This window comes from Brienomyrus brachyistius, chromosome 4 (genome assembly GCF_023856365.1).
Source record: "Brienomyrus brachyistius isolate T26 chromosome 4, BBRACH_0.4, whole genome shotgun sequence".
Classification (NCBI taxonomy): domain Eukaryota; kingdom Metazoa; phylum Chordata; class Actinopteri; order Osteoglossiformes; family Mormyridae; genus Brienomyrus; species Brienomyrus brachyistius.
This window is the reverse complement of record NC_064536.1, coordinates 2,312,696-2,333,231: the sequence shown is the minus strand read 5'-3', so window position 1 is coordinate 2,333,231 and position 20,536 is coordinate 2,312,696. Positions and strand designations below refer to the sequence as shown.

The window sequence follows — 20,536 nt, the reverse complement described above, 5'->3', positions numbered from 1 at the left end:
ATAGTCCAAAGTTCACAAACTGGCACTTGGTAGTTAAAGCCAATTGCATCATATTCAATCTCCGGTCTTTTCTTCTAAACCAGTTACGGTTAGTCAGTCTTTCGGTTTTGCAAGTCAGAAAGTGATGTGTAAGATGTTTTCTCCATTGACTAGTTTGTTCCATACATTATATATCCCCCGCAGGGCACCAACACCCTGCGCTGGGACTTCAAATGCTGAAAAACGATGTTAAAAATAAAGCAGTTGCGGTCTGTCAATTGATCTTGAGTACGTGCCAGGTAATTTCCCCTTTTTATTCGTCTGCGGAAGGGGGGCATCGCGCAGGTTTTGCTGCGCTTTTGCCTGGAACAGCAGGCGGAGCAGTGAGGCGATCCCATGCTTTACTTTAACATTCAAAGCGCTTCGGGGAGGAGCTCCGGCGATACATTTGGAGTCGAAATTTAAGTGTACACAGTTGGACAACTTTAGTTATAGTCTTACATTTATGCCTGAGCCTTTTAACATGAGAGGAAAGGGCAGCCCGTCGCTCTTTATACTTCTGCAAACTTTTGTCGATCCTCGGGATTTTATTTTGAATTTCTGAAAGGCTGCATCTTCTGTCTAAATTAATAAAAGGGCGCACGGTATTTCTGAGGTCTAAAAACAAAGGCAGATCTCTGGATTAGAGTTATTTTTTGTTCCCCTCTAAGAAGAAATGGAAACGGGAATGTCTTAAATGGACTAAAATACGTATTTATCCCTGATGTCTTAGTGCCGCTCAACATTAACACATGTTTCTGCTGGATCTTTTGCATACTGTAACCTTACTGGAATAAATAAATAAGGAGGATGGATAATTTCTTTACTGTGGTAAGTTAACGCAAAGTCGGCTTCGTAATTAAGTTAAAACGTGGTTTCTAATTTTAATGAATTCATTGTGATGTTCAGGTGCGGCGTCAATTTGACCGGTATCATTTCCAATTGGGTTAGTTGAAGCAGCGTTAAGAAGAGATTTCTCTCCGTTTTGATCTTCATTGAATTTTAATTTTCACTAGCTGGAACTCCTCATCGGCTCCGATCTTTATTTGTGATGAAGGTTTCAATGTTCAACAGTTGGGAAAGCGGAGAGGAAGACCTGTTCCTTAGTAGGAAGATTAACCATGAGTTTCCATGTGAAGCTCTTTTGGAAGCCTGCCCAGAGTAACTGTGGTTTTTGGTATTTCCTTTAGGTTAAGTTTTTTTCTCTCCCTCTCTCTCTTTTCATGTCGCAGCCAAGAGGTAAAGCTATTAATAGAAACTAAAGAAACATGCTCCATACTACTTTTGCACAAAAAAAATTGAAATCGTACACCAGGACTAGCATAACTGGATGCAATGTGCAGTGCCAATGCCCAGTTAAACATTAATCGGTGTATGCTTGTTTTGTAGTTCAAAACATCCAAACGTTAAAATAAATATATGTGTCTTTGCGTTATGCCCGTGACTGTAGCAAGATCTTGAAATGGCTTAAAGAAGTTAAGACTTAAACATGCAGAAAAGAGCGTGCAGAGGCGATTCTGTGAATGTCACGACAGGGGAAAACTTCAATTACGCCAAGTGAACAACATCCCGATGACTTTAACGTAAAGGGTGCATGAGACGCCGACGTCAGCGATGTTGGGCAAGGTGTCGAAGTGCGACATCGGTGTGTCACCACAGGATCGCACCTTTTCCCGGACGGCATCGTTGCAGAATCGTAGCGTCGTGATACCAGTTTTAACTATTTTCCGGCGGAGTGAAACAAAAAAACATGATTTAATTAGTGAAATCGCTGAAAACAACTGCAGGGGGGGACGTGTAAGACGCAGAATGCCTCTCGGGTACGCAAGCTGTTAGAATAAATAGCCGATGCGTCTTGCAGCCAAAAGTGCAGGGCCCGCACAATAGTCTCAAATATCAGCCCCGCTCCGTGATGTCTGCTGAGCTCCCTGCAAACAAAGAGCCAGTCTTTAAGGAAAAGGCCACTTGATGAGGAAACGAACTGCTGCAAGGGCAGATAGGGTGAATATTATACGGTAGCGGAATAAAAAAAAGACGTCCATATTAAATCGAGCTGCATTGACACCAAATACCAAATGAGTTAACAGCTGTTAGGTTAAATTCTACCAGAAGCACTTAAATAAAGAGGGGGAAATGCTGTTTTGAAACATCGCGATTCTTTCTGCTGCTCTATATAAGGACAGAAACGAGTATTTAATCTGGGTGTTCATAGATTTATGTAGTACCGACTCGTATCACTGATATGTCATTTAATTGACTACCTGCTATTGACTGTGGGTCGGACAAGTTCCTGTTTGTTAGGGCTTGTGTTCATTTAAATTACCGTGCAGGTTTGCCATTGGCTCCTGAAGGTGGACTTTGGGTTCCCTCCTATTAGGAAGTAAGTACCTGCTGCAGCGAATTACAATAAACGGTCCTGCAACCGCAAGGACTGAGTGTGCACGACGCTGGTGGGCATATACCGCCCATACAGCATCTCCTCAGCGTTTAGCCTCAGCTCGTAAAAATTCAGAAGGTATTCAGAGCTTGGGAAGGCAGTTTGTTATATGGAAGTCTCATTACTGTAAGAAAGTGTTGAGGGGGCTTGTTGGTGTTGCCCCCTCTGGGTGCTGCTGTCTCACTGATGAAGGTTCTTTGCTAGGTTTGTGAAATTCCACAGCAGCACGTGGGGGCTGGCCATGGCCGAGGGCTGCGTTCTGCCCGAACCGGAACGCCGGCAAGGCGCAGCAAGCCCAGGTGCCATGGAAGTCATTGTGGAGCCTGGGTTTTTATTGCGGTGTGCCTGCGTCTGGACTTTGAACACTTTCTTTCTGCCCCTTCCCAGAATTCCTCTGCACTGGGAACCTGCAGAAACAAGTTTTTTTTACTGATCGTTGCTGGTTCATTGGCAAAGACAGGGGGGATGTGGACACATCGCAAGCCGGATTCTGTGAGAGAATGGCGATGTGTACCCCACTGCACAATATGGATTTGCGTGAAATCGGTCACAGCTATTTGCAGTGGATTAACGATCCTGCAGCATTACATCACTGATTAGGTCGTGAACCTTAGTTGAGCGCTCTCTCGATAAGCATGCGTGTTTCCTGCAGATCGAATACGCCACACAGTTTCACTTCTTTAGGGTGACCTCCTTTGTCAAGAAAATAAGACCACCTCCGAGAGCCAGAGATTTTCCCCTAAGGAAGCGAAAGATGCTTCCGAAGCTGGATACTGCTACAAGTGTCTGTGTACACTGGAGACGTTGTCTTCAGATGGATCAGTTTACTTTTCGTTTTGTTAATGCTGCTTAACTGTATTTGTTTACAGTGTGCAGCTAGTTGAGGTGCTATCCTGTTGCATTTGCGAAAATGTATCTTTTTCAAGTGTAGTAAGCCGATGAAGTTCCATTAAAAAGTTGCCTTTTCTAGGGTTCAACATAAATTCCCAGAGCAGACACTCCATCCTGGTCCTGACCTGCTGTTATCCTCCCTTTGACACCGTAGGCTATGACACATAACACCTTTTACAGGAGCTTTGCATAACAGTGCTTTTTCCGGGAGAATTTGATTTGTATTTTATGCATTGTAATGGTCATTTGGTTGCATAGTCAGTAGGTTTACATAAACAGGCTTGTATGTCTCGTGGTTTTTGGTGCTTGGCCATCAGGGTATTAGATTAAATCAATATTTCAGCAGTTGCAGCTAAGGTGACCAGATAATCCATGTCTTCCCGGACACCTTAATCTAGGACAGCATTTGTAACCTACCACTTCCATTAAAAAGACCCGGATGTCACTTAAGCACCGACTTCTTGCATGCTGATTGGTCAGTCTCCTATAATCATGCACGTGTCACTAATGTTAATGAGAAACAGCTGGGTGAGTCTTTCAGTCAAGGAAACAAACCAGTCAAAGCAGAGGAAGAGCTGAACAATTTAGCCAATCACAGGAGCCTTTCGGCTTTAAGGTAGTTTGTAAAACCTGAAGTGGCTCAAGGTGGACGGCATGACATGGATTATCTGCTCACCCAGTTTGAGCAACGCTAAAGCCAGCTTATGGTTTGTATGGTGATCTGTGTCCTAAGCAGAAGCACGGGCATGTAGCAAAGCGTGTGGAGCTGCGTGGGTCTGCTCTGCAGCGCTGATTACCGGGGGGGGTCTCCAGGCTTCTCTCCCCCCAGCTGTATCTTTTATGAGCACATGAGGCAAGACGCCCAGGAACTTTCCCTCGCCTTTGAGAGTGATCCAGACACGCAAAATCAGTGCTTTAAAAACTTTCTCCAGATGCTTTTCCTTCATCCTGTAGCTAAAAATGGCCCCCTTCCTGTTCGGTAGGGATCAGCCATAGGTGCTCGGTAGCATTTTTAGCCGTAGCTCTGTCTCTGTCCTATGAATGGCCCGTGGATTGATATGGAGACAAGGCTGGGTGTTTGAGTAGCGGTGAGGTCAGTGTGTGGCTGCTTAACCGAGATCTTGTGTGGCTGTCAAAGTCACGGACAAAGTCAATGTCAAAGTCATGTTTGGCATCTCCATCCCCCCCCCTCACTCCCTTGGACCCCCAAGTAAACATTTCGATGGGCGAGTAGATGTTTTGTTTATAAGGAATCGCCTTGGCGCTCCTGCCCTCTCTTGTCACCTGGGGTGAGTTTCCAGCTGAACGGTATCAGTGGCTTCAGGCAGATTACAGATGAAAGTGAAATTTTGCAGGGAGGTGGGTGTCAACACTTTGGCGACAGTAGACCACCTTCACAAAAAAAGCCATGTCTGTATGCACACATCTGCTGTCTCGAACCCCAGGGGGTCGACGGCAGCTGAACTGGGTGCCTACCAGTGTCCATCAGTGCCAATGGCCGCCCTGCTCCGTAATGATCCTGTCACGTCGAGATGGCCTCCGCTAAAAGCTCTGCAGTCATTTCAATGGCCATCGTGAGAGGGGGTATTTAATATGTGTCCATTAGGAGTCTGTCTGATCTGCGATCGTTAAGAATACCCCCACCCCGCCTCTTGGATGGAGCCCAGGAAGACTTGTGAGGTAGCTGGGTGCTCCTGAGGAGTTGTGTAATGGTTTCTGTGTCGCATCTTGCTGGGTTCGGACACCATGGGCTGTCCAGATGAACAGCAGGCTGGGGGTGTTTCTCAATACCAAGAACACAAAGATCGTATTTGTGGTTTTGGCAAGACTGGTCTTGCTAACTTGCATCCCAAGAATGGACGTAGGGTGCAGTGAATCATGGGATTGGTCTCTATCGGCGAGGATATTTGGGGCGGAGCAAGAACGACATCTGGGGATTCTTACCGTCCTCTGTACTTCTGTTCTAAGTATTGGAACTGGTCTTCGGGGATGGAAGATGATGTAAGACAGATATCGCGAGGACACAAGTACTGATAGAGAAACACCCTAAATTCCAGGGTATTGTCGTACCACTAAACAGTTTGGTTCATCATTTTGCCACATTAACCTTCTGTTTATTAAAATAACTTGTATTTTGGATAAACCCTCTTTTAGGGAAAAAATCGATGCTGCCTGGTTTAGTTTGGTGTAACTTTGTTAAACTGCGATGCGTCATTGGCCTGGATGTCTGTTCCTGCCATGTGAGCTGCTTGGATGTGTCTCTGGACTGGGGTAGGAATGCTGGTCTTGAAATGCACTGCAGTAACGTCGCCGATGAGTTTGGCAGCTCTGAAAAAGCCATGTTCTCAGTCTCCCGTCTGTTTAATGTAGCGCAGTGGCTCGACTCAGCATTTTTTTTTTTTTTAAATCTGATAATAAGCCACAATCGAGATGATAAATCAAATTTTTCTTGGGTCTAGGGATCTAGAGCGTTAGTTTCTAAACAGGCAAATACTTCAGAGTATTATGTATCTCTGCACTCATCCATCTTCCATAGCTACTGATCTGGTGCAAAGTTACAGTTCGCCGGGAGCCTGTTGGCGGCCGGGGACACCCAGGATGCAATGCCTGCTTGTGGTTGGGTACATTGTCAGCCACTAAGGGTAATTCAGGGACACAAGCTGAACTGCATGTCTTTGGACTGCAGGGTGAAACCCATGAGAATGATGCAAACTCCTACGTCATATTATTGACAAATTAGACGGCGGTTTTTTAAGATTTAGGTCAATGCAGCATGATGCAATGGCTGAATCTGACCGATTTACAGATAGGCGGTGGCGGGAGTGTAGCCCAGTGGCTGAAACTCAGCTGGGTCACCTCCAAAGAGTCGATTCTTTCCCATCATTGTCTGAAATGATGCCTAGAGAATGTTCCGGAGAGGGTGTGCTGGAAGGCCGGGCCGCGATCGCCGGGTCCCATGCACATGTGGACTTTTATGGTGCAATGACGTCTTTCAAGCGGCGTTTACCCAACGATGTCTGGCACTTGATAATTGTTGTGAAATGAATATCGCGAGGCCCCTGTCCACTCTAACCAACATGCTACGTCACCATTTAGACTAAAATCAAGACTGTTTTCCAAAATGTTTTTTGGAATTTGCGGGTTTAACAAGAGTCTAACAAATCAGTATGAATGAAATCTAATCCATTTTCTTTTTGACTTAGAATTTTAGATGGTGTCGTTTTGGCTCTAACCAGAAACTGGCCCTGGAAGAGGAACTTTTTTGGCAATTAAAATGAAGTTCTGACAGAAGGGAAGGGAGAGATTCGATGTCCCCATCTCGTTAAACACGATGTCAGGCTGTAATTAATGCCCTTTACACCCCAGGAGCCTAAGAGGACTTTTCTTAACGTTTTTATGTCTGTGTTGTAGCTTTCACAAGCTCATACTTGTAAACAGGCCTCGTCAAACACGCTCCATGGAGGTGTGTTGCTACGGGGACAGCGCCCAGCTTCTCCTACCCCTCAGAGCACACGCTCAAACACTCCCCTGGTGTATTGTTTACGGTGGGGGGGAGCACTGGTTAGTCGGGGAGTGAGTCCGGGAAGGTAGGAAGTGCTTGTTTACATTTGGTGTGGCTTTGTAAGCTCTTGCCCATGGAAACCTCTGCCTCCCCGACCCCCTTTAGCCTTGGCTGTCCCCCCACCCAGCTGGACAGCACATGTCTGCCAATGTGCCATCGGAGGGGTAATGGAGCCGTTTCTGAAAAGTAGGTCAGGTGGCTGCGTCGATCCGGTGTAAGGCAGGGCGGGGTGTGGGCAGGGCGGTGTTAGCAGACAGCACCATCCTCCCCCCACCCAGGTAAAATACAGACCTGAAAATGAAGACTCTGCCACCGATGTTTCCCAGAGCAGGATCCTCTTGAAACTTCTTAGTTTGTCTCATGCTGGATGCACAGTATGCAAATTAACGGGTGTGGCTTCAGTCATATGGTGGTGGGCGGGGTTATCTACAGAATGGCATCAGTGAAGGCGGGGCTTGTGGTCAGTTTGAGTTGTCTTCAGCAGTCATACCCCCCTCACCGCCACAGCCTGGCATAATTACACGGGCAAACCGGTTCTCTCTTAGGCCGCTGCACGTCGAGGCACGTGAATCGTCGTCTCACGATGTCGCCGTTACCCAAGAGACACCCAGTGTCCTTGCTGGCTGAAAGAAGATCTAATCTAAGTGGACGTGAGCTTAGAGTCCACAGCCAGTTCGCTACCTTCTCTAGACCAGCGCGCTGCACACCTTATTGTACTCGTTATGAAGCTCTTACCCAGCTCAGGCTTGGGTACATCTACTCCTTCCTTCCTCTCTCCACATGCATTACTCCAGAGTGTAGCCCGCTGTGCGCGATATCAGAGACTATTAGATGAACGACACTGCATGTTTGAGCCCTGCAGTAGACGGGTTTCCCGCCCAGGGTGCATTCCAGTTTTGTGTTCTTTGCTGGTTGGGTTCGCTCCCCCCCTCCCCCGACCAGGATAAGAGGTCACAAGATGGATGCATGGATAGATGGATGGTCTCGGGTCGACAAGCTGCCGGCCCGCGGCGTTATCTGTGACACCGTTTCAGGTTTACGAAAAATCAGCCCACCCCGACATGACCGGCTATGGAAAACAGGCACTTTTTGTTTGTCCTATATTTGGGCTGTTGTGCTTCGTGCTTCAGTCCCTGGTGTTTACCCAAGGTGATCTGTTCACCAAATAGTGCACTCCGATTTTCTGTTAGCCCCCTGACCCCTCATTCGTCGACCGCCCATAAATGCCGTACGATTATCCCGTCCTGGAAGCAATTTTCCTGCAGTGTTTACAGGCTGAATTCATATACAAACTGCACCCGAGCATTCGCTGCTTGGAGAAGTTTCACGTTTATTTAAGATTTATTTTACAGCTTCTTTCTGAAGAAAATGGAGCCAGGATAGGTGGATGCGAATACAAAGCCGGCTGAATTGCGTGTTCTGTGTTGTAATGAGTTTAGCTGTGCAGGGCCATGAAGGTCATCGTTGGTGAAGCGGCTTCACCTTTTTGTCCTCGTTTGAAACAAACATCTGTAATGTCTGTCTGCTTAGTGCCTGTGTCTCCTCAGACTGCTGAGGCGGAGCCCAAACGTGAGGTAAAAAAATAACAAAATTACCTAGGTTACATCTTTTTAACAAAGGTGGGCTGTTCAAGCTGTTCTCCTGTCTAACAACTCAAACTAAATGGTCTAAATCACCTTATATTTTTCAGCCTGGGTCAGGAAAAGAGGAAAGAGGTAAAGATTGTTAAATGACCCTTTGGCTGTCACGTCTGCTGCCCTCTGATTGGTTGAGATGACTTTGAGTGAACATGTGTTCTGATGATCAGCTTTTGATTGGTTCTCCCAGGGGTGGCTGATCCTGTATAAATATCAGGCTTTCCTGCTCCTGCTAGAGGTTCAGAGTGGTGGAGCAGGCCAGCCGGAGGGCTGGGCTCGCCCTAGATGGGGTCAGGTGACAGTTCACAGACGAGGGCGGGGGAAATACCCCTGGGCATGTCCGCAGTGTTAATTAAAGGTCAGCACACAGAGAGGGGGCGGGGTTTAGGGGCAAGATGACGTCAGTAGCGGGCAGGTGCAACTCGCCTGGCTTTCTGCCGGCTATGAAACAAAATCTCTCACCAAGGTGGAAATTACACCTCGACACCTATACCAGCGAGAGCCAGCCTGGCTAGCTGTGTCCCTGCAGCCAGTGCGGTCCAGACCCACCTTCCTAGGATGGCCATAAATTGTCCACATTTTTGTTAAACAGTGAAAATGCTGATTACAGTTTTTAAATAATTTCACATCTGCTTTTTCCCCCTAAAACTCATTTTGCAGATGTGCATCAAGAGGTGGGGGGGGGATGTTAAATATGGGGGGTGCAGAGCTTGTGCTGATAAAGGCCTGAGTTTTTTTTGCCTTCCAGTCGGATTTCAGAGGAAGAGTTCGTCATTCCCTCGTCCTGTTGCTACAGTTTGGCTCAAGCGCAGTTCCCACATCAGATTCCCACCCATACCAGTATAAGCTGCTCAGCATACACCCTGCAGCTGTTGAGGGTCATAACATCGAGGACTCCAGGAATGTCCTAGTGGACAGCAGCCGGGCTTACGGGCGAATGGTACCGGTCAGACGGGCACCCGGGCATCTCCCGTGTTCTCTCACCACGCGTTACCAGCGGCCCATGGGCACAGCTTAGAGTGATACGACACGTTGATTAAAAAATAAACAGCGTGGGTTTGTTCACAGCTGGCCTGGGGGGTGTATCTCCTGTCATTGAGCTTTTCTGTTGGCCCCGAGGGACTGAAAGCTATTCCTCCCCCCGCCAGCTGACAGGTGGTTATCGCCGCTCGCGTGAAGGCTGACTCTCCCCTTAACGAGGGCAGTAATAAAGTGATACAGCGTCAATGTAAGATTGAGAAGATTGTCTTCTCTAGAAAAGGCTGGTAGCTTATGCCTGGAAAAGTGGAACTTGTTTATATCCAGTAGACTCCGCCCCCCCTGCCACGTGTATGTTTTTGTGGTTGGTAGGGGTCTGTTTTGGACAGCTGCCAATCAGAATCTGACCCAGAATTCCGCTGTGGTCGTCTTTTCAAAGATCGTCTCGTGATTCAGTGCTCCGTGGTCTGAGAGCGCCCACGCCACCTCCAGTCTGCCCCCGCTGGGCTCCGTCGTTAACCAGCCGCAGATGCCCTAAAAGGGGGCCCGTGGCGTCCCCTAACTGATGGGCGTGACCTTAAAGAGTTAATCATAGCGTGTTACTATGACACACTGTTCCGAAATAAAAGGGGGTCTTTTTGAGGCAAGCTTGGGGTGCATGACGCAGGATCTAAGTATATCTGGGTTACAGAATTAAAGTCGGTCAAAACTTGCTGAAGTGATTGTGTTTTTTTTTTCCAAAACGGAGGGGGCGGAGCCACTCGAAAGATAATGGAGGCCTTATCTTCCTGCACCTGTCAGACCTGGGTTAATAATGAGAGGTTAAATGTTTAAGGTGCTATTTCGTGATTTGTTGTCCTTACTCAGTCGCCTTTGGATCTGTCCTTCGACTTTTGGCAAGAGAAGGAATGTGATTATGTTGGCGGTCCATGTTTTTTTTTCACACTGTCGATGGCAAATCCGGCGATTTGCTCTTCAGGTCACCTGCTCACACCTGCCAAAGTCTTTCCCGGATCGTCTTCGGTTTTGGGTTGGTTCCAATTATATGGTGACAGGAATGATGAACGAGAGGGGAAATGTAGAGTTCAGACCTCCTGCCAGCCTGTAGACCTTTGTCTCCGGTTTCCCATGAAGCCAATCCATTCTGCAATCTAGTGTTAACCGTTGGACGTGAGGCACGGATCACTTCCGTATTAGAGCACGAGTTTCACTTTGGCATTTACTGGGGAAGGGAATCAAGCTCGGAATATCTTGGGTTTTACCTCTGGTTGATGATGATGGTTGATGTGGGGCCCGGCCCTGTCTGATTTTGCTGGTGATTTTCAATACCTTGTTTGGCCTGGTTCTGGTTTGGCCTGGTTTGAAACTGGCTTGGTGCCTGTTGAGAACCTGCCCATGTTTCTACCAGTTTCAAAAATGAACACAAGCAGAAATGAGAGTAAAGTAAATGTTCATACGAATCCTGGTTTTTGGATTTTTCTTGATCTGTTTTATCTTTATAAGCTGCCAAACAAAAAAAATTATCCTTTAAGGCTCATTATTTTCAGGGTATGAGTCTGTCTCTGTCGCCTGTATCGTAACGTAATGGCTCCCCTGTCTGGGTCTAAGTTTATTCTCACTCGCTGATTTCCCGCTGTCCTTTTAAGTATCGCGCAATAAAAGTGTCTGTCAAAAACTTTGCTGTGAGCCTCGTGATCTCTTTGCCATTCACACACCAAAATTTAATTTATTCGACCTGCGGCATACTTTTACTTTATGGTTAAATCTGGCCAGCAGATCCATCTTTCATTTTTCATGGCATAAGAAAACGATGTAACGTTATTCCACTAATTAGCTGGCTAGTTGTTTCACTACCGGCCCCGGAGACATTAGAGTAATCGGTTATGGATCGAATTTTCCAGGTATACGGAAGGTTTGTACATTATGGCCAGTCCCGCTTTAGCTGACGTTGCGGTGCTGAATTCCTTTCTGTGGTGCTGGTGCTGGAGCCATTTTCTTCTGGCCTGGGGCCATTTTTTTTGCAGTGAAAACGCACGGAACCAGTTCAGACTGGGAAAGCGCCCAGCACCAGCTCCGATTCAGTGTTGGTGGAAATGAGGCATAAGCAACCTGAAAAGCAGGGGGGCTATGAAGGGGGGGGGGCATCAGGACGATTCTTAGGGCCCCTGAGTATTCAGAAGCTAATTGGATTGGTCTGGGTTGGGGGGCCATTATAACACGCTTTCTATTAGCCCCCCTGCTGGAGAATCCATTGCTGCGACCTGGTAATGGACCGAGGTCAGTCGCTCCGGACTTCATTCCTTATGTGTTTCTCTTTTCTGTTGCTGTTATTCTTTTAAATAACCTTCACATGCACCTTATATGAGAAATGTGTGCGTCGCTGACAACGTCACAAGTGGACAGTGATTCAGCTGTTATTTCTCCATGGCAGTCAGCATGCACAGAACATACAATCCCCAAAACTTATTTTTTCAGCCAGTGTGAAATAAACCTTATTGATTTTGACCCCTGAGGTGGCTTTTCTGCCGCTTTTTACACATTTATATATATATATATATATATATATATATATATATATATATATATATATATATATATATATATATATAATATAATGTGCGTACGATTTGTATTCCATGTTTTCCGAAAACCTTGGCTGAGTCGGCATTTGCTGCTGGTTCACGTGGCCCAACAATGGGCTCATTTTTACCCCGTGGGTCCGGTTTTGCCCCTCGTCACACTGATCCCACTGCTCCGAGGCATTCCTGCCCCCTTTGTCTGCATGCTCCCCCCCCTCTTCCCCATTCCATGACTCCACACAGTGTGGGGTCTGTTTTCTAAGCGAGGCCAGGCCGCAGACAAGCCTTTGGTGTTTTGGAGACGGACACGGTCCTCGGGGCCTGGCCACTTAGGTCACCCCCCCCCCAGGGTCTGTGGTTCCTGATTGCCCTTTCGAGGAGCCCCATTAAGGTCGTCCAAAAGCGGCACGCTGCTGGCTTTCTTTGACGCTGCCCAGCGTAGCTTCCAGTCCTCATCTCGTTTGACGACGTCTGGGTGCGTCTCTCACTACTGCCCCAGTGACGCCCCCCCACTGGTACCAGTGTGTCACAGGTACGCGTGCCCTCATACAGTCCCTGGGCCTGTATAAAAGGCGTATTAAATTATTACAGGCAATTAGCGTATCGCTTTTCTGTTTATGAGTTTATTGCAGAGTCACAGGTGTCTGCCAAGTTACGAATTACGGGAGACCTCGCAGTCATGAGCTTTTTATTCGAGTTTGTATCTAATTAGAGAAAAGCTGGGGGGGGGCGCCTGCTGCCTTGTGGGTCTGGATTCTGCACCGTGTTTATGTGCAGTTTGCATGTTCTCTGCTCATTTTTACAGTTTTTCCTCCCGCAGCCGAAACACATGTAGCTTTGCTTAATCCCGCCAGAATCTTTATGTGGCGATAGATTTGTGGGTTTGTGGAGGAGAGCGTTTGAAGTTTTACCGTTTTACTCTTATTTGTGTCTGTTTATACTGGCACATCAAACACTGCCATGCTGCCCAATGAGAGACGGCCTCACATCCACCTTAACCAATCAGATTCATCATTATCCTCCCCACACTTTAATCACTCGGTAATATGACGAAGTTATGGATCTTGTCTCCTCAGCGCCTGTTTGGAGTTAAGAAGGTTTATTTCCAGACAAGCGGCCCACGTCAGTCTGAGTCAGACCACGGGTCACCACGGGTCACTGAAGCGCTTCTGTCCACTGCAGGGACGGATTATGGGTTGTGTGGCCCCTGGGCAAAACGTTCGCGAGGGCCCCCCCACCACCACCACCAGCACCAGCACCACAACCACCACAATTCAAACGCCCTCCCTATAGGGTCAGGGGCCCTTGTAGGCAGAGGATCAAAGAATGTAGGCCCTCTAAAATAGACAAACGAAAATACATTGTTGATAAGCGTTGCAAATTGTTTTGGGCTAGGGGCCCCATGGACCCCCTGCACCACAAGGGCCCCTGGGCAGTGGCCCCGCTGGCCCGGTCCGTAATCCGTCCCTGGTCCACTGGCTTGTCGGCCTTAAATGTTGCAGTCACTGGAACCAGTTATCCGCCTTACACTGCAAAGTTAAACTGGAGTTTACCTTCTCACTGGTCGATAGGAGACTGTAATGCTACTTTTACAGATATTAGAAAGCGTTAGCTTTGAATGAGTTGATAGTGTGGTTTTCTGAACTGTACAGTGCTATAAATGAACCGTATAAATTATCTAAGCCTGTACATGTTACTGATCACAGTTTCAGCTTTGGTAATTTAATTGGCGATCCACCATTTTGATCTTCCTTAAGAATTCTCATTTCTGATTCATGAATTTTATTTTGTATGTCATGTGTATCTATGTGCCTCAGCCCTATATTCACACCAGAAAAAGTAAAAAAAAACATCTGTTTTAGTCTGTAACAGTACATCATTAATTTACAACCCATGACTGCAACCGTTTAAAAATGACAACGTCCACCTGAAGTTTAACCAGCTGACAAACTCCAGACACCGTTCAACTAGCGCTAAGAGCAGACATGGGCTCTCAGTTGGGCTTAGCATAGGCCTGATAGTTTGCGTGTTATAAACAACCTTTCTGAGTGCTTTAGCACGACTGCGGTACTCTGCAATGCTGCAGGAGTGGCTCCGTGTCAGGATGTACATGCCTGCTCTGATTTCTTCTGTACATCATCCTCACTCTCGGCACCGCAGTAATGTTCCGGGTCAGGCCGGCCGGAGGCCTAAAAGTACTTTATCGGTTCTTTTTAGTGCTGTGGGCCTGAGTATCTCTTTGTGTCAAGGCGGGGGGGGGCACAGGAAATGCTGTTGGTTAGAATATGCTCATATGCTGCCCTTAGCCTGCCTGCTTGTGAACGAAGGGCTGGTTCACCGGAACCGTCCCGGTCCGCCCAAGCGGGGGCATCGTTTGCGTCCGTTGGGCAAAAGCCTGTTTCGTATCTGGGGATGGTACCGGATCGAGGACAGCAGGCTGCAGGCTTCCGGATGTCGTCCCAAATGAGGCTGCCTGCATTAATTGTCTCCGTTTTCCCTTTCGTAGACATTCTCTTTTCCCCACATTTGGATTTTCTTCTTTTTTCCCCTCTCCTGTTTTTTTTTTTGTTGTTTTTTTGTTTCTGCTGAGGAATATTTTCAGAATGAAGCGTCTCTGCGCAGCTGTGGTTTCCGGGCTTGGACGTGTGTAAAGCAGGCCTTTGGGGACCCACTGGCTTTGGAATATCCCTCATTTGTTAGGGCTCTCGCACGACGAGCAGAGCCGGCCTCCTGACATGTAAGAAAACGCAAAAGAGAGCAAATGTAAAAGGACGAGGGAACCGCTAAGATCCGTTAGCGTCCGGCATGCTGCCGACTGCAGCCTGTGTGTGTGAACTCTCTTATCCTGAAGCCGGATAGGCCTATTTGTTTAGTTTTCCTAATGTATATCTCCCTCTGGATCCATACGGATTATGGGATTGGTTGGTGGTGGGGGGGGGGGGGGGGGGGACTGTTGGTCCTTCTCCCACAAAAGTCAATGATTAAACAGCTTAATCTACCCGAACACTGCTGGACATCTGTGCCTAAATGGCAGGGGTGCAGCTACTAATGGATTTCTGTTTGGACTTTCTGATACGTGGGGGGCCCGTGTTATTTTGCTATAGTGTGTGTGTGTGTGTGGGGGGGGGGGGGGAGGGACTGGAGTGATAATATTAGATTCTTGGTGAGTCTGTGATATCAACAGGCTGCCATTTGCAGTGACCCACTGTAGATGCTGAAAGTGCACGGCCCGTGCAGGCAGACTGAGGTAAATCTGTTCAGCTTAGATGCTCATCAGGAACATGGAAAGGAAATGGGTTCAGGGTGACCCAGTGGAAAGAGGGCTGGTGGAGACTGTGGGCCCTGTGAACGTACATCATACTGGTCGCCAAAACCAAATCAATCTAATTATGCACCACATTTTTTCGGGAATCTTTCCAGAAATGGCGCAGAACCCTCAGTAGTCTGACTCCTATCATGTTTACGCTGCAGAAAAACAGCATTTAGCATATTTTTTTCCTTTAAAAATTTTTGAGCGTTGAGGTTGTATTTTTCAGACCGTAATGTGCAAGGAAGGATGTGGAAAGTTGTGTTTTGTGGGTCACTTTTTCGAAGGCGCGAAAGACCAGCATTTATTGACGCTTTGTGAAATCCAGGATGTCCTGTCTGTTGGAAGGGACACTAATAAACAGGAAGGAAGGTCTGGTAAAGAGCCACTGATTGACTCCAGTTCGCTGGGATCTTGCTCTGCAGTGGAGCTAAACCACCCCCCCCCCCCCCAGCTAAACACATTCACTCCTCTGATGATTTTATCCGAGGCGTCTTACAATGGAAGGAAGGGTTACAATGTATGCTTGCTCTTTGGGATTCGAACCCACAACCATCATGTTAGTATAATGCCAGCCTTGTTGTGCTCTGGTCTTCCGGCCCAGTATGTTAGGTACATTGCTCCAGGTGAGACTCAAGCTCACAACCCCAGCATAGGTCCTGCCGTAAACGTAGCGCCCGCTGGCCAATTGCAACACAGGTGAGGCGAAGACGAAGCGTTACAGACTCCCCCGTTTGGCATGCGCCAGTCACACGGGCAGGCTGCCCCCACTGGCAGCAGCGTGCACCTCCAGTGTGAATGCTGTCGCCCCTTCAGTGAGCAGTTTGTTCCCCGTGAGCGAGCGCAGTGGGCCAGCTGCACACAGGAGGACAGAGACTCCCTTGTTGGGGGCAGGAAGTGAGGATTTACAGCTGAGGGCAGCTGGTGGTTTGTGTACCGTAAGTGTGCGGGTGCTGTACCCCACGCACGGTGGACCAAGAGGGAGTATGCAACACCCCCCAGGGAAGCCAAAGGTGTGAGGAACTGGTTGTTGAACTGGGAGGGGGATGTTTCCTTGGCCCCACCTGTGATGGATCAGGTCCAAATGTGCTTGTGGAGGCACAAAAATGTAATTTATGAAGCTCATGCTATTATACAAAGAGGCGTACATTTTTGAAAAAGCAGAGTGCAGCCAGGTCTTGAAGCATTTGGGGTTCCGGGCCTTGGTCAGGGGTCCAGAGGTGAAAAAATGGGATTTGAACCAATAACCTTCCACAAAGTCCTAATCCACTACTGAGTCGCATTAGGGCTGCGGCATGCAGGCATCACAGCAGCTGGCTCTGTGGCAGGCAGCTGAACAGCAAGAGCTTGCAGGTGCTGGTGTCACGCTCAGATCTGAGGGGGGGGGGGGGGGGGCTGAGGATTAGGGGCACGGTGGGTGGAGGGTCGCTTTCCGAATCAGATGTGGGTGGAGGGAACCGGGGGGGCCGACACACGACCGCTGTGGAGAAAAGAGCTGCTAATGCCTTTTAATGGCGGGGCATAAAGGCTGTCATTTAACGGTGCACGCTTCTGAACAAACAGCTGTCAGAGCGAGACAGGGGGCCTCCTCCGGCAGGAGCGACCCAGCCGATTCATCCCCACGTCATCACGTTTTCTCTCAGAGTAACATCCTTAGACTTAATCTCCTGCTGTCCAAGGGGTGGGACCAAACGTGCATCAGGTTCCAGCTGAAAACTGATTGGCTGCCTCCTCTGTCAATCACTGAGTCACAACATGTCATTGGTTGGCCACATTGGTTATAGCCACTCTTATGCCCCCTACCTTAAAAAATAATTGTAGCATTTCCCCTGTGCTGCAGCCCGTTAATCGCTCGCTGGGCCCGGTTTCTAGCTGGCAGGATGCCCCGGGGGCTGTGAGTGTTCTCTCCTTGGATAATCAGTCCTGATGGGAGGTGGGTCTTTACCGGAACACAGTGCACGCAACGGAGGACGGCTGAGTAGCCAGCCAATTAGGTCCCCCCTAACAGGGTGTATTTATGGATGTTTCTGGAAAGATCATGTGTTGGAGGGAATTGTTTAAACCCCGAGATTAATGTTAATTAGTTTCCATCCGGCAAAACAAAGCCAACTGTGTGTGATGTAGGAGAACTCAAACAGTGCCGTTGGATTCATCCCAGTTCATATTCAGACAGTTACGTACAACCTGTGAGAGGGGCAACTGGTTAGTTGCATCTAATTGTACTGTGACTCTCATGACTCAGTATATATCAATTCATCCATCCATCCATCCGGAAACCTGTCTCTATCTGTGATTGACACAGGCACAGTTGTTCCGTGGACAGACTCAGGCCTTAACGCCTGGCAGGAGCTCAGCATGTTGAACGTGAAGCTGTCTTACCTCTTACATGTGACGTCGTGGATTTGGCCTTGCGGACGTGACGGTGTCGTCCTGCTTGGGACGCTGTCCTCGGCCACCAGAGGTTCGTCACGCTTGTCTCCCATGAGGGAAACTGGGACAGAAGGACGAATGAATGATCCCTGTGTGGTTAGAGAGAGAATGTTAAGCGTCTTCAGTTACTTCTGAAATAAACACGTCCCGCTATGCGAGAGAGCGGCATAAAAAGGTCTTTCCTCCCTGTGGAACTTAGCCCTGGGTGTTTTCAGAGGATGTGAATAGATAGTGAGGTTCTGGAAGTGTCTGTCACCTTCATGAACTTCCTCCCTGGCTGGGATTTATCTCTTCTGGACTAACATCCAGCTTCTTTAAATGGTACATTTTTCATTCTGTACAATGTACCACCCCCCTGAGTGTGAGGCTGATATCAAGGGCCTCCTTTAAGGAGAACCTCTTCCCTGTCATCTCTCTCTCTCTCTCCCCCTAACCCCCCCCCCCCCTCTCACTTCCATCCGCTCGCCCAGTCAAACCGGCCTGATCCACGGCTCAGCTGTTTGGGGTCGCCGGTCTGTGGTCTTGGCTGGCTGCAGCACATGTGGTTTTGTCTTTAAGGGGTTTGAGTTCTGCGTTCTTCTTTGTGGGGGGGGGGTCTCTGGGGAGGCGGGCTGGTTTTTCGCTCAGGCTGAAAACCAGCACCTCTGGGGGGCACCTAACGGAAGGCCTTTCTGTGATGCTACAAAGATTGCTATTCGGCGGGGGGGGGTCATGGCTGGACATGCAAAGCTCCCCTGCTCATCATTCCTGTTTACCGCTACTGCGTGACGGTAACCCCCTTCACTCCATGCATTGTGGGATTTAACCATAGATAATACCGGTCACCGTGTGAGATCCCACCCCCATCAGGGTTTCCTGAAAACGGTTCAGTTGGCACATAAGGTCGCGTACGGTCGGCCCACTATGAACTTGCCTTTATCTGCCGGTGCTGAGCTGCGGTTACTGCCGTAACCCTACATTCAGATATCAGATAAGTGTGAAACGTGAGAACGTAGCAGAAGCGCCGTCCCAGTGGTCCGTGAACACAAATGCAGGGCTTAAGTCAGGGATCATAAACCACCTTCCCTAAAAATGGGCATGGATCCGTGAGAACTGCCGCCATCTGCCCTTATAGGTTTACAACCTTCGCTCAAATTACATTTTGCTGTTTTTCTACTTAGATTCTGTCTTTCCGCCACAACCAGCAGAAGGCGAAGGATGGGAAAGACCACAGCATCTTTCTGACGTTGTGCTTTTTTTTTCGAACAGGGGGCACGTGTTTGGTTGCGTGAAGATGAGCAGTTCCTGCCCAGCACAGTGTCATCCTGCTCAGGGGGCGTGGCTGTGTTTACCACTGACTACGGCCAGGTAAGGATAGCCTCTTCATTTACTGTAATAATATCAAGCCTTTCCCCCACCCCTCAATAGCATATGGTTTATTCCAGCAGACACCCAATGGGAATCAGAGATGCTATGGAAGATAATCTGGCTAAAGCCGACAACAATTATTACCATATTTACCACCATCAGTACAATCAACTTCTCTTATCTCTGATGAGCACGTTACAGCTCAAAGCAGCTTCTGTGTCGTCAGTCGTAGAGATTTGTGGGGATTTTAAGCTCCGTCAGTGTTCACTGTCATGACCGTGCGGAGCACGGACCAGGGAAGCAGGCGAGGAAAACGAGGAGTCGGGAATGAGGGGTTTAATGGACATTCGGAGAGGCAGACAGGACAGCAAACGTCAAAACACTACAATGACCGGACTGGGGAAAGAACGTGGACTAAAAACATTGGACTAATGACAACGATCAGAAACAGCTGGTAAACATGGGGAATCCACACGGGGTTAACGAGGGGGCGTGGCCACACGGAAGGAGCGGACGATCGGGGCAGGACAGTTAGATTTAGATTTAACAGATGATTTACTATGTGTATATAAGCCCAACAATAGAGCACACGTTCAGTCTATATACTACGACAGCTACTGATTACAGTGTTCAGTGACGCCATATATGAGTCTGGTCCCAGTAGTATTTCCAGAACTTTCCAGTAGCATATGTATTATACGGACAGTCGGGTCCATCGCTGTGTGAGGGAACATCTCAGAATGATCTGCAGCATCGCCTGCTTGCCAGTAGAAGCACGGATGGGGCCGATTAGTCTGACGTCTTGGAAGCCACCAGTCTGCAGAACCCTTCTCACCAGCTGTCATCAGCTGTAACGCCTCTGGTCGGGCTCCGCATTCCGGATGTCCGTTTACGGCGGGAAGAGCACATGAGCAGAGGACGTCATTATGCTGCGTCGTTACATTTCTTCATTATTTTTCCTTGGAGGCCAAATCGTATCTGAACACAAAGCCATGGTGTAACGTGCCCTCCGAACAAATCGGACCATAATGAAGTTTGGTTGACCTTCAGTCAATCAGTCAATCAATCAATCAATTAATCAATCAATCAATCAATCAATCAATCTTTATTTATAGAACACTGTTTTAACCACAGAGTTTGCTTTACACTTTAAAATAACCTAATTAAAATTAACATAACAATAAGCACCATTTTGTTTTTAAAGAATCAGTTTTAAATAAGAAAATAATAATAAAATACATCCAGAAATGCAGGATTCTCATTAGGGGTCTTTATATCACCACCTCTGGTCCTCATGCCATGGCTTTCGAACCCCTGCCATGCTGGGGCCCAAACCCAGCATCCTTTGGG

General features: G+C 48.0%; 1 protein-coding gene across 1 annotated transcript in view; it reads left to right on the top strand.

Moving 5' to 3' along the window:
- Positions 1-313: 313 nt before the first annotated feature.
- myo10 (myosin X) overlaps positions 314-20,536 on the top strand; it is a 93,362-nt gene continuing 73,139 nt past the window's right edge. The window contains exons 1-2 of the mRNA XM_049011494.1: positions 314-849; positions 19,088-19,186. Of these exons, the coding sequence (XP_048867451.1) occupies positions 829-849; positions 19,088-19,186 (120 nt within the window). The 5' untranslated portion in view covers positions 314-828. The remainder of the gene's footprint in view (positions 850-19,087; positions 19,187-20,536) is intronic.